Below are 13,295 nucleotides of genomic sequence, written 5' to 3'. Positions count from 1 at the left end.
ATTTTTGTACATGTCTCTTTCTCTTTCACTCACTCACTATGTGTGTGTATACATGTATATATATGTGTGTATATATATATATATATACGTTTATATACACATGTATGAGATGTACATACATCTATGTATATCTGCCTTTGTTTTTTTTATTTTATTTACTTTTTTACATCACGGAGAGGGGCGCAGCACACGTTTGTATGCACGGGAAGCGAGAAACTGAACTTCAAATGGGGGGAAGTCGTTTTGAAGTGTAATTTGCGTTGACGAAAATAAAGACGGCAGTCGATTTTTTTTTTTTTTTTTTTCTTCTTCTCCCTTTTGTCTGTTCTTTTGTTGTTGTTGTTTTGTTATTTTCGTTTGGCGGGGAGTGGCGGGGGGTCTACTTTTTAGTTGCTTTTCAGGGAGCATCCCGTTTGCACTGCGTTTTCCCCTTAGATGTGCATGTCATTTGCGCCTCATACTGCCGGCCCCCTCTCCTTTCTCTCTCTCTCCCTCTCTCTCCCTCTCTCTCCCTCTCTCTTTGTTTTTCTCTTCATGTATTTCACTTGTTTCTTCTCCCTTTTGCGTCGTATGTTCCTTCTGCCTTTTGTTGTTCCCTTTTTTTTTTTTTTTTTTTGTACGCGACGTTTGCGGGCTGCCTTGCCGTGTTGTTTGCGACAGCAGGGAGGGGTAAATTCTCTTCTTTGAGCGGGGAATGTGAAAAAGAAAAAGAAAAAGAGAGAGAGGGATAATAATAGATGGTATGAGTGTAGGGAATGACTGTATACAAGCGGTCTTTAAACTTTTTCCCCTATTTCATACTATCGCACTCTTCCCGTTAACCTTTTTTTTTTTTTTGCGTTGTACGTTTGTGGATGTTGGGAGGCCATTGATATAACTTTATCTTTGTATCTATCTATCTATCTATATATATATATATCTGTATGTATGATGCCTATATATATATATATATAGTTTTGGCTGGCTGCCCTTATTTCCATATTCCTGCTTGTTTGTTGTTGCCTCCACGTAGTTTTTTTCTTTTTTTTTTCCTTTTTTTTTGCGGCACACATAGGATCATGTGGGCATGATCGCTGAATGAATGGAACGGATGCCGACAGCATTAAATGTTAAATGGGGATACGGATGTGGTGGCTTTTTTTTTTTTTTTTCTATTCCTCTCTGTTTCTCTTTTTTTCTGTCTTTTGTCTTCTGCTTCCAACAATATATTATTATTATTATTTTTCTTTTTTTTTTGGTGGTCTGTTTGAAGAGTGTGGCTTTTTTGTGTTGGCTTTTTTTTTTTTTTTTTTTTTACATGTGTGTTGGGCGGGTCTGTGTCGCTGGGAATGGGGCAATGCACAGGGAAGAATGCGTTCTTGCAGCAATCCGCTCGTCCGTATTTAAATCAGTTGGATGTCATTGCCGCCGATTGAACTCGGGGTGGTGGAGGTGCAGCCACGAGTGAGACGGTTTGAGGGGACGGAGCCGAGGGGAAAAAACGAAAAGAAAAACCAAAAAAAAAAAAAATGAGGGAAAACTCAGGCGTTGACAGCACCAGCTGCTGCCTCCTAACATGTTTGTGTGTCTCCCTGTGCAATCTGCATGTTGTTTAAATATATATATTTTTTCCTTTTTTCTGTGGATGTATTTTGGTTGTGATTTTTTTGCTCAACGCGAATGGTGGTAATGTTTGTTTGTTTGCTTCTTATTTTATTATTTATTATTTTTATTTTTTGTTTTTTTGAAGAGCTTTTCGAGGAATGAGATGAAAATGAAATGAAATGAACATGTCGCAATGAGCGTTGTCACCGGCTTACTTTATCACTGGGGAGGTGTTGTCAATGTTGTTTGGGTGCATCTTTCCCTTTTTTTTTTTGAGGGTTTATTTGTTTTTCTTCTTTTTTTGTAAAAAAAAAAAAAAAAAGGAAATAATTTATTTTCATGTTCATATTGTTTCTGTCTCCAGGCGGGATGTAAGTTGTGGTTGCCGTGGCGGTGCGTTGGTTGCAGGGGAATCGAGCGTAGAGAAATCAATTAAATAAACCGCAACAACAAAAGAGGGGAATTCCGGTCTGTCTGTATGTATTTGTGTGTGTGTGTGTGTGTGTGTGTGTGTGTGTGTGTGTGTGCTGCGAGACGCATCCACTGCTGTTGCTGTCGTGATGCGCCGGAGGAATGCGTCCTCTTCTTTTTTATTATTTTGTTTTTCCGCGCATTGTCTTGAATATTTTTTGCTGTTGACACGTGTTTTAGTTCTCTTTTTTCCTTTTTTTTTTCCCTCCACATAATAAATATATATATATATATATATATATATATGTATTATTCATGTATACATGCCGCCATCATGTGAGTAGATATTTGTATACATGTGGCCCTAAGGATTTCATTGCCACTCTTTATGTGGACCAGCATTTAAGCCCAGAGAGAGTATTGCCAATAATTAATTTGGTCCCTTTATTTAATTGCTGGGCCTCTGGGTGGCGTGTCCTTTTTTTTTCTTTCTTTTTTTTTTTTTGTGTGTGTGCCACGCGCTTTGCCAGTTTTAAGCGAGCATGGGGCGAATTGATGCGGACGAGGGAATCATGTGAGACAGTGGGAGGGGATGTAGTGTGTTGAGGTGTGGGGCAAAAGGGGGAGGTGCACAGAGAAGGAACACTGCTGAGTTTTGGTGCTCTCTGTGTTTTTTCTTTGCATATGTATGTATGTATGTATGTGTGGAATGGTTTTCTTTTTCTTTTGGATGGCATTGTTATTTTTGTAATGGCGATATGAATTGATGTGAGGGGGTTGCATGTGGCAAAGGAATGACATGCAGTGGGGAGAAGGCTGCCTTGCGGGCAGAGAGAGACTTTGAAGAAAATAGAAATTTTTATGTTGGTGGTGGTGGTGTTTTCTTCAAAGGCTCGGCGTATCTGTTCCCTTTGATTTTGTCCTCATGTTGACACCGTTGACATTTACCTCCTTCCTACTGTTGCTGTTGTTGCGGCAAATGTCTGACTGCAGGAAGAGGGGGGGAGGTGTTCACGATTTATTTTTATTATTTTTTTATTTTTTTGATTTTGCATAAATGTTTTTACCGTGTCTCCGTCTTTATGTATCTGTCTCTGTTTCTCTTTCTTCTCCCCTCCCTATGGCTTGATATTTTGTGTCATCTGCTGTCAGTCTGTCTTTTTTTTTTTTTTTTTCTCCCCTTCTTTTTCGATGTTATATTTTTGTCGATTTTTGTTTGTTTATTTGCCGCGCTTTTTTACAGTTTTTTTTTTTTTTTCTTTTTTCTTCTCCCTCTCTCTGTTTCCCTCCCTTTATGTATGTGCGTGTGTGTGTGTTTTTGCTCACAGATACCAATGGGGGTGCATCCTGTGGCGCTCCACCGTGCATGCTTCATGGGTGAATGCGGGTTGGGTTTTCTTTCCATGTCGACGCCTTACGGAAGGGCCGCAAGAAGACGACAAGAGCAGATGAATTAAAAGGAAGGCAATGAAGGAAGGAAAGAATAGAAAAAAGAAAAAAAAAAAGAAAAAGTTTTGTTGATTATTTTTATTATGTTTATTTTTATGCGGATGTTGTTGTTTTTGTTGTTGTTGTTTTTTTTCCTTGTCTTTTCCACTGCCACCAGAAGGAGAGGGGTAAAATCAAAAGAAGCGATAAGAGTTTGGTGTTTTCTTGAGGAAAGCTGGAGGGGATTATTATTGCCATTACTATTATTGTTATTATTGTTATTGTTATTATTGTTATTATTATTATTGTTATTATTGTTATTATTATTATTATTATTGTTATTATTATTATTGGTTGCCACTTCCGCATCTACACGTGCCTACCATTTCTATTTGTATTTTTATTTTTATTTACTATGCAGCTGTACCAGCTAGTCATATTAGTGCAATCCCACCCACGCATTGATATATAGTATATATATATTATATCAGCAGGATGGGGATAGAGTTTTTTCTTGTGGTAAACAAACAGGGCCAGACACGTCTGGCGCAGTACTCGTCCTTTATGTCGATTGCTGAGCGTACCGCTCTTGAGGGCGAAGTTGTTCGAAAATGTCTACAACGACGAGAATCGGATTGTAGTTTTGTTGAGCATCTGCATTATAAACTTATCTATCGTCGCTATGCCTCCATCTTCTTTATTGTTGGCATTAAAAACAAAAGCATCTCTTCTACGTCGGCAAACGCCAATGGTGGGGCGGCGGCAGGGAATTCCTTAGGTGGTGCGTCAGTGGCACCTTTGGGGGAAACTGGCAGCGGCACTGACGAATTGCTGGAGGAAGGGGAGTTGGCGATCTACGAATTTATCCATCTTGTGGTGGAGACATTTGATAAATACTTTGAGAACGTCTGTGAGCTTGATGTCATGTTTAATGTCGAGAAGGCTCACTTTATTCTTGAGGAGATGCTTGTAAATGGGGGAATAGGGGAGACGAACAAGCTCCTAATTCTGCAACCAATAGTGCTGATGGACAAAGAGCCTCGTAAATTGTAAGTGTGGGAGGGGAGGGCACAACATTTTGTGCGTGTTGTGCTTGGCCGTGTTTGTTTGCTGTTCGCAATGACGTTTTATTTATTTATTTATTTATTTTTGTTGTTGTTGGTTCTTTGTTTGTTCAGTCGTTATCGCCTTTTATTCCTACATCCCATCCAACTCAGGCACCACCACGACGCCCCCTCTCATCCTTTTTTTTTTTTCTGCTGCAAACAGAGTATTGTGGGGAAAAACGAAAAATATTTTTTATTGAATACCGTCAGCTACTCTGTTTATTTATTTTATTTGTTATTTTTTCTTATTGTAATTTTGACTGTGTTTGGGGAAAGTCTTATCTGGGGATATCTTCTCGGTGCCACACACATCGGGAGGAGGCAAAAAGGGTGACCGGACTTTGGGGCGGGGGGTCTGCAGGATATCGTACAGACGACTCGTGGGGCGTTGCGGGAAGAAGCGGAGCGTGTGGAAGGAAGAAAGGGGGGAGAAGAAAAAGATGGTGTTGAGGCAGATTGAGGTTCGCACCACCCACGACAAAGTGCTGGAGGCCCGTGAGAATGCCTTTATGGAGTCGATCGCAAGGGAGAACGAAAACCCTTTTCAGCAGGCAGCCGACGCTCTGCTTGGTGCGGTCGGCCGGTTGTACACCAACTATTTATATACGTCTGGAACGTTGCTCCTTGCTTGGGCCTGGTGGGGGCTCTACCCACGCTACGCTCGTTTTCGTCACAAGCATTTTGTACGGTTTCGGCGTAAGTCACAGTCGGAATTTCGCCGATGGTTTTTCTACACGCGGCATATACCAAAATGGGACAAGAAATACCTTCAGCGTGTGGAGTTACCGCGTCGGATGCCACATGGGACGCCTGCGGCGCGCAAATCCCCGCAATGCACGCATTCAAGTGTAATTTTGACATCATCATCATCATCATTGACCTCGTCGCATGATACAGACGCGGGGGCAGTAACGTCTGAACGCCATGAATCCGCGAGAAGTCAAGATCCTTTCATTACCGTTCGTCTCACTGATGGAGCTTCCTTTGCAGGAGGATTCCGTGAGCAAATGGAGAGGAATGTTGCTTCTGGCATATGTGACCTCAATGAGTCTTTGCAGCAGCAATTAAAGGAGGGGCGTATTTTAAGTCGGGAGGCTGTGGACCCAGATGTTTTGCAAGGAGAAGTGAAGCAATTGGTGAAGCAAGCGGGCGGCATCGTTGTGCTGAAGGAGACCCATGAGACACGGCGGTCTGTACCGGTGGACCGAGAGATATGGTGGGTGTCTCCAGAAGAGGCACGACGACGACGGGAATGGTGGTTTTGGTTGCAGTTGCTAGTGGCCGCCCGCATATTAGAGGATCTGCTCGACATGCCGGAGATGCCTGACTTTGTGCAGTGATCTTCTCAACAACAAAAATGGATGAATAGGCGAAGTAAAGGGATAAAATGTGGTGAAAATCAAAACAAAGGGTTGGGGCATAGAGGGGATTGGAATGGGTGAAGTGAAACTCCGTGGTACCATAGTGAAGACTCTGCATGAGGGATATCTGTCCGTAACCAATGGTGTGCATTGTCGATGTTTTTTTTTTCTTTTGTGCTCCTTGACTATCTCCTTGTCTGAGTGCGTTTATGTATTTGTGTTTGAAGAGATCTACACATCTGTCGTCGCAAACATTTTGGTTTGTTCTTTTGTATTGCTTTGCTGACGGGGAAGGGATTAGGAAGAACGAATATCTATTTATCTAATATAATATATTCGAACTTTATTTATTTATTTATTTATTTTTTTGGTTCCTGTAGGGACGTATTAAATAGAAGAGTAATTTTGGACTTGATCGCCTTTTGAAAGAATGGCAGAAGAGGGTTCAGGTTTACATCAGTTCTGGAACACGCAGCCTGTCCCGCAGTCGAGTACTGATGCGGCCGATACGGTGGGGCCGCTGGAAGCAGCGGGGACCGTCGATGATGTTCCCACCGATCCGGTGGCAATCGCCTCAACACTGGAGTGGTGGTCCCCAGACATGGATAACAAAGATGATGTACGTGCCATATACGAGCTGCTGCGCGATAATTACGTTGAGGATGTTGAGAGCATGTTCCGATTTAACTATTCAGAGGATTTTTTGCGCTGGGCGCTTACCCCGCCGGGGTATCATAGCTCATGGCATGTGGCGGTCCGGCGTAAGCGTGACCAAATGTTGATGGGGTTTGTCTCTGGCATCCCAGTTACAATGCGTATGGGCGTCCCAAAGAAGGTACTCCAGAAAAACAAGACCACTGAAGAAAAAGAGCAGGGGCCGGAGGAGAAGAATAATGATCATAAGAGTCAAGCGGAGGAGCATTACCTCGAACCTCGTAAGATCTGCGAGATCAATTTTCTTTGCGTGCATAAGTTATTGCGGGCGAAGCGGTTGGCACCGATTCTCATTAAGGAGGTAACACGTCGGGTGCATCTGATGAACATTTGGCAGGCTGTCTATACTGCTGGCAGGTTACTGCCGACACCGTTTGCGACCGCCGACTATTACCATCGCAGCTTGAACCCAGAAAAGCTTGTGGCGGTTGGATTTAGCGTGATACCGCAGCAATACCAAAAGTTTCAAAACCCATTGTCCATGATAAAACGCTTTTATGAACTTCCCGCTAAACCGAAAACACGTGGTCTTCGACCAATGGAACCAAAGGACGCGCCACAAGTAGCGAAATTGCTGCGAAAGAAACTTGCCACATGTGACGTTGCCCCCGTATTTACCGATGAGGAGGTGGCTCATTACACTCTGCCCCGTGAGGGTGTTTTGATGAGCTACGTGGTAGAGCGTGAAGTCAGTGGTGGTGGTGGTGGTAGGGTTGATAGTAGCCGCGGCAAACAGAATGATGCTGGGACACAGAAGCAAATTACAGATTTCTTTTCATTCTTCTCACTTCCATCTTCTATTATTGGCAGTAGCAAACATTCCGTTTTAAATGCAGCCTATGTGTTTTACAGCGCCAACACAACAATTTCTCTTGTGCATCTAATGAGCGATCTTTTGATTGTAGCGCATCAACAAGGCTTTGATGTTTGTAACGTTGTGAACATTATGGACAATGGTGATTATCTAAGCGAACTCAAGTTTGGTCGAGGAGATGGTAATCTGCACTACTACTTCTACAACTGGTCGTACCCTATTGTGCGGCCAAGTGACGTGGGATTGTTCATGCTATAGGATGCGGGCGGAATTTAGGAGAGAAGTGCTCCTCTGTCTGCGCGTCTGTGGGTGGGCAGGTGGTGGAATACATGATCAGTTTGAGAGGGTCATTTTGTGCGAAGAGACGGAGGGAACCCGCCTGAATTGGGGAGAAGCGGATTGAATAACAGGCAATGAAGTGGGAGGAAGAGGAAAAATAAAAAGTGTTTAGGGGCTTGTTATGATGGCTGTGCAAAGAGAGAATGGGTGTGAGGAGGAACATTAGGAGGTTTTTAACTGTTTGTTTATGTTCTCTTTTACGTAAGTGCCTTGCTGTTTTCTCATGGGAAGCCGCATATGGCAATTACTGCGCTTTTATGGGGAGGCAGAGAGGTTGTAGAAGTGGTGGCTTGTCGCCCCGCTAAGAGCCCATGAAAGTACATGCAACCATATGCGGACATAGTGAGAGCGAAAGGGAACGACAATATTATTCAGAACGGTGATTAATCCATCTGCTGGATACGGGGAAAAAGGAGGGCTGTGTTGGAATGCGCAGTGATATTCCATTAGAAGCATGCTCATCCTTGACGGGATATTCGGGAAAGGGGATGCTTATATTAAGTTTCTGAAAAATGAATTTTTAGCAGTTTCTTAACACAATGAGGTACTTTTTTTTTATTATTATTGTCGTTTACGTAAATTACCCTCGATAAATTTGTTTCCCTTCCCTCCCCTTTTATATGTTTAGTTGTTGAGGATACGAGTAAAGTAGGAATATGATCGTATCAAGGGGGCGCATACGGGGGGTGGACCAAGGGCGAGTGAAAGAATCTATGACCTGTTGGAGCTCATTGAATGACGGCGCGTCTTGTTGATTTCCCCTTATATATATATATATATTGATTACCTGATATGTATATATACATACATGATTTTTATTTGTTTTTGTGGGATAAACTCTCGACGAGTTTAGGGGGGAGGAATACTGGGGGGCACTGAAACAAACTGCCATCTTTTTCTTTATTTCTTTCTTTCCTTTCTTGTGTGTATGTCAATTTGGAGGAATATAAGGGGGTGGAGGGGATAGGGCCCCAGCCAGAAGTATATTTGGGAGAACAAAACAACGAGAGAAAAAAAAAGGGGAACGAAGTTTTTTTTGTAGATCGCCTCTTGGCCCTGTTCTCTTTTGGAGAGGATGCAGAGCGGCAATAACGGGGCACCGCTTCCCATCTCGGTAACGGTGGTGCGGCAACAGTACTATCCGCGTGTGCCCCCAGAATTGCTTCTGAAGGAGCATGCAGGGAAATTTCATCTGTCAGGTTTTACAACAGCGTCTCTGCTAGACGCCATTTCACCGCGAGTGAGACCTCAATTACCACCTTTTGTTACACAGAAGGATAACATTGTTACGGCGAATGACGAGTTTACGTGGTCTCTGATTAGGGAGGATGTGAAGCGACCGCCCGTGCCGTGGGAAAACATTAGGAGGCCAATTTCGGCTACCCAACGGTTTACGAAGAAGGCGGCGGCGACGACGGAGACGAAGTGCCAAGCGAACACCGTGTCTCCATTATCAGCCGTACCGTCGTCTTCTGCGAAAATGGGAAACGAGTTTCCGAAGGAATGTGATGAATTTATTTTTGAAGAAGCAACTGCATCGTATCTGACTGCTGTCGAATTTGTGCGAAAGTCTTTGAACTGCAATAATGATGAAATGACGGGGCAGAAAATTGACGCAGGAAAAGAGCAATTGCAATCTCTTCAATGGACTTTGTCAAGTGACGTCACAATGGAAGAACGAGAGTCGCTGTGGGGGTACAGTACTGGGGCAGTGGTGCTTGTTAATTTGCGTTCCTACGCCGCTGATATCCGAAGTCGTCTTTATTACCAAACAGCTTCAACGCGAGATCAACGTTTATATATGGAAAATAGACTTGACATTGATGGAGAAACATCTTTTGAAGATTCGGACGCTTTCTCATCCGTTGCCGAGGAGCAGCAGAAAGCTAATCCTTCAGAGAATGACGGATATACCCAGGAGCATGGGATTTTTCAATTTGGGAGTGAGAAAGCCCCTCGTGGTGTGTTGTTGCTGGGATATCATAATGTTGGTGGAGTCTGCTCTCTAGTGTATGATTCCCTTAATGATCTTGCAATATCTGGTGGGGTGGATGGCACATTGTTTATATGGGATTTGCATCAACGATACCGAGGAGCGCTGAGAGAAAGATATATGAAAGATGAAGAGGCGAAAAACATGCGCCCTACAGGGCAATTTGCTGCTTATGTGTATACGCGGCGTTTGACCCAGCGTCTTTCTCATGCCCATAAGTGTGCGATTAGCTCTCTTGCCATGCACTGTGAATTACTGATCAGTGGTGGAGTAGATGGCACTGTAAAAGTATGGTCGTGTTTGGAGTTTGTAGATTTGTCTTCTCGTGCTGCACTGCCGCAGTATGTTGAACAACAAATATTTACTTGCAACGGATGGGTACGGCATATTTGGTCGGCTCCAGGACGTAATGTGCAGGGAGAGGATGTTTTTGTTACGGGCGAAAACGGCTTTATCGTTGGCTTTAAAGGACGTACGGTTTCACAGCAGCCTGTCATACAGACATTAGATAGGGAGAAGAAGTTGTTAAATGCCCTTCGTAAATCAGCAATGGCTCCTCTAACTCTAGCAATTGGTCTAACTCGAATTAGTAGAACTGACACCGCGAACTCTGTACGTTTTCCCATTATTACGAAACCTGGGTTGGGTTCTGGAAGCACCAGTACACGATTGCCAAAGCCGGCGACCACTGAGAAGGAGGCGACAAAGCTTCTTCAACTTGGCATTATTACACGAGCATTATGCCTTACACGAAAATTGCAAACCATTGGTGAGGAGGCACGATTAGCAAATTCACCCGTACACCGTCACGCTGTGCAAGTTGAGAGTACAAGCGCCATCACACGTATTATTCCTTTGGTGGAGCGTAATTTATTTATAGTATTGGGCTATAGTCCTGTGGTGCGATTCCTTGATATGACTCGCTTAAGTGTGGCGGCGGTGGTAATACACCCGAGTCTGAGCGCAGCAGCAGGTGAGGGGAAAATTGATGACCTTCAAGCAACTTTTCCAGATAATTCCCAAGGAGTTGGAAAAGGAAATATGAAGAATACAAGTAGTGACGAATCGCAGAGCAAAGGACGGCGGATGTTGGGGTCTAAAAATGGCAGTAGGGGCAATGCGGAGCCTTTGCGTTTTTTGGATGTCTTGTATATTGCTTCTTATGATTATTTACTCTTATTGGACAATCGAAACACCGTCTATGTGTGGGACAATGTGGAGAACAAGTTTCTTGCCTCATGGAAGACTCCTGATACCAAAGAAATTGGGAAGCAGAAGAATGCACTTCGATTATTGCCTTGTGGCACACGTCATTATGAAGGTGACGAACCCATTGCTGGAAAACGGGTAAGTGCCCATGTCCAGTACAGGCCCAAACGTCGTGTGGCGTGCTTTTACGATCAGGCAGGCGCTTTAGAGGAAACTTTGGAAACGGAGGAGGATGCATCAGGGGCGATCACCATACCTTTTTTCCTTCTGTGCTCCGTAGGCCTCGAGTTGTGTGGTGTGGTGATTGAGGCCCAGGCACGACTTGAGGTGAAGGCACACCACGACACCATTGTAGGGATTTTTCTTCGCCAACCTCCACTTCTCTATTTTCAACGGAATAATGATAAAAATAAGACTGAAAAGAAACTCGAGGAAGCCGATACCTTTGAATTGGATGGATCCAGTGTAAAAGTAATGAGCAGCGTTAGCCAAATGTACATACCCAGCCCATTCACTAGGAGTAGCACTATTTTTACTGAGAGCAACAGAAGCAGGAAAACCACTGAAAAGGCAGATTTTGCTCTTCCAACTGAATGGCCTCCTAATTCTCCAAAGAAGAACGAAGATGATGCTTGTATCCGTGTGTTATCGTGCTCAGCGGATGGGACGATTTGTTTTTGGGGAGGCTCTTTTGAACTCCTTACGGTGTACGATCAGCGGAGTGTTTCTGAAAAAAACAACGAAGTTTGCACCACCGTTTCACACAAACTCTTTGAGTTTGACGGCATCGTCTCCCCCTTCGATGCCCCGCCCTGCACCACAATGAGGAAAAATGGTGTGAAAAATAAGGTTGAGCATAGTGAGTGTATTGATATCACAAGTTTTTACTTTAGCACACGATGGAATTTGGCTGTAACTGGGCACGATGATGGCAGTATTCGTTACTGGCCCTGTGGGAAAGAACTTGCAACTTGTGTTTGGCACAAGGGGCTGCATCGGAATGCTGTCTCTGGTCTTGTGGCGGCTCGCGTAATGGAGCGGGTTGACATGGTTGGCGCATTGGCGCGGATTGGGAGTGTTTTTAAGTCTTTGGAGGCCATGGAGCCAAATGAATTGCTTGCGTCTATTTCTTTTGACGGTCACTTGGCTGTGTGGGAGTACCCTCAGCAACTCAAAGCACAACTGCGTGACTGCACTCGAGTTAGTTTTAACGAACTTCTTTGCATTGCCTTTGATGAAATCAATGAATTGTTTGTTATTGGCGATAGTGCTGGAACCATTAGTTCGTGGTTTGCGAAGGATCTTGGGCCACGCCGTTCCATTCCATCACGGCCTCCATCCCCATGGCGACCATCAACCGCTGTCGCCCTTCCGGCTTCATTTGTTGAACAATCATTTGGTACGAGTTCAAACATGTCGAAGCGTCAAAAGCGTCGTGGCACTCGTGGTAGTTCTGTTCTTTCTGCTGTTCTGGAAAAACAACAGGAAAAGAAGCGAATTGGACATACCGAAGCTGTGACGGCACTTATTGTGGATGGTAACTTTGTCTTTTCAGGCGGTGAGGATGGACGTGTTTTTTTGTGGGATCTTCGTATTGGTCTTCTCTTACGGGAATATTTCTTGTTGCATGATGTAGACGAGATTGCACATCATTGTAGAAAGACGATGCCAGCCTCAACCGACTGTAGCTCTATGTGCAGCAAGGAAAACAATCCCCGTTCTATAGTACATATGCATTCTTTGCATTCATTGGATGTAAAACCGTATTCGGAAAATGTTACTTGTATGGTATTACTTAGGCGACGAAACGGTAACTTCCTTGTTGCCACGCGCGAGGGTTGGGTCTATCACTTTGAGCAGAGCAACTCATATCCTCGCTCCACATATAAGCATAATTCTTCTGTGAGGTGTATGTGTGTTTTTCAAGATGGATGCACAGATGATGATGCTGTAGGTGACAATGACCTTGCTGATGAGGGTGACGTTTGTTCAGGGATATCCCGTGCGTTTGAGGTAGTGGTTGGGGATGATGAGGGGAAAATGGCTCTTATAAGAGAGTCATACTTCTTTTCTACCGTGTGATTACAGCATTCAAACAATAGCAATCACGAAGATGAAGATGAAAAGCTGGAACACTTTGTCATTGGCTGGCGGAATAGAGTGTCCATCGTCTTATCTATTTGAATGCGAGGTGGTACATTACCCTGTTTTCTTCTCTCTCTCTCTCTCTATATATATATATATATATATAATTACATGTATATTGTATAGTTTTATTTTATTTCCTTTTTCTCTCAATGTTCTCGTTTTTGCGTTTGTTTTCCTTCTTTTTCTTT

General features: G+C 43.7%; 4 protein-coding genes across 4 annotated transcripts, besides 32 other annotated features; all 4 read left to right on the top strand.

The window, feature by feature from the left end:
- Positions 1 to 2,800: part of a sequence feature (heterozygous, non-Esmeraldo-like haplotype) that runs on past the window's edge.
- Positions 38 to 131: a microsatellite.
- Positions 287 to 311: a microsatellite.
- Positions 472 to 532: a sequence feature (GA-rich).
- Positions 889 to 953: a microsatellite.
- Positions 1,013 to 1,041: a microsatellite.
- Positions 1,136 to 1,236: a sequence feature (A-rich).
- Positions 1,275 to 1,295: a microsatellite.
- Positions 1,476 to 1,519: a sequence feature (T-rich).
- Positions 1,670 to 1,726: a microsatellite.
- Positions 1,881 to 1,922: a sequence feature (AT_rich).
- Positions 2,056 to 2,111: a microsatellite.
- Positions 2,270 to 2,305: a microsatellite.
- Positions 2,474 to 2,500: a microsatellite.
- Positions 2,679 to 2,702: a microsatellite.
- Positions 2,801 to 3,755: a sequence feature (areas merged during assembly that could not be assigned to a particular haplotype. This can correspond to areas where the two haplotypes were merged or to regions with more than two copies in the genome that were merged during assembly.).
- Positions 3,012 to 3,040: a sequence feature (AT_rich).
- Positions 3,152 to 3,221: a sequence feature (A-rich).
- Positions 3,239 to 3,263: a microsatellite.
- Positions 3,474 to 3,506: a sequence feature (T-rich).
- Positions 3,547 to 3,571: a microsatellite.
- Positions 3,668 to 3,775: a microsatellite.
- Positions 3,756 to 8,965: a sequence feature (heterozygous, non-Esmeraldo-like haplotype).
- Positions 3,808 to 3,835: a microsatellite.
- Positions 3,919 to 4,476, top strand: Tc00.1047053511283.109 (clathrin assembly sigma-adaptin protein complex 4, putative; the record flags this gene model as incomplete). The annotated part of the gene is made up of 1 exon (XM_815865.1): positions 3,919 to 4,476. The coding sequence occupies one exon, from the start codon at positions 3,919 to 3,921 to the stop codon at positions 4,474 to 4,476; it is 558 nt and encodes a 185-aa protein (XP_820958.1).
- Positions 4,550 to 4,572: a microsatellite.
- Tc00.1047053511283.100 (hypothetical protein, conserved) lies at positions 4,970 to 5,869 on the top strand (the record flags this gene model as incomplete). The annotated part of the gene is made up of 1 exon (XM_815846.1): positions 4,970 to 5,869. The coding sequence occupies one exon, from the start codon at positions 4,970 to 4,972 to the stop codon at positions 5,867 to 5,869; it is 900 nt and encodes a 299-aa protein (XP_820939.1).
- Positions 6,233 to 6,259: a microsatellite.
- Tc00.1047053511283.90 (N-myristoyl transferase, putative) lies at positions 6,321 to 7,676 on the top strand (the record flags this gene model as incomplete). Its single annotated transcript, XM_815845.1, has 1 exon — positions 6,321 to 7,676. The coding sequence occupies one exon, from the start codon at positions 6,321 to 6,323 to the stop codon at positions 7,674 to 7,676; it is 1,356 nt and encodes a 451-aa protein (XP_820938.1).
- Positions 8,521 to 8,567: a microsatellite.
- Tc00.1047053511283.80 (hypothetical protein, conserved) lies at positions 8,833 to 13,041 on the top strand (the record flags this gene model as incomplete). Its single annotated transcript, XM_815844.1, has 1 exon — positions 8,833 to 13,041. The coding sequence occupies one exon, from the start codon at positions 8,833 to 8,835 to the stop codon at positions 13,039 to 13,041; it is 4,209 nt and encodes a 1,402-aa protein (XP_820937.1).
- Positions 8,966 to 9,041: a sequence feature (areas merged during assembly that could not be assigned to a particular haplotype. This can correspond to areas where the two haplotypes were merged or to regions with more than two copies in the genome that were merged during assembly.).
- Positions 9,042 to 13,295: part of a sequence feature (heterozygous, non-Esmeraldo-like haplotype) that runs on past the window's edge.
- Positions 13,167 to 13,188: a sequence feature (A-rich).
- Positions 13,189 to 13,223: a microsatellite.
- Positions 13,224 to 13,295: part of a sequence feature (A-rich) that runs on past the window's edge.

This window comes from Trypanosoma cruzi, genomic scaffold (assembly GCF_000209065.1).
Source record: "Trypanosoma cruzi strain CL Brener 1047053517087 genomic scaffold, whole genome shotgun sequence".
Taxonomy (NCBI): Eukaryota; Euglenozoa; class Kinetoplastea; order Trypanosomatida; family Trypanosomatidae; genus Trypanosoma; species Trypanosoma cruzi.
This window is presented reverse-complemented; position numbering and strand designations above follow the sequence as displayed.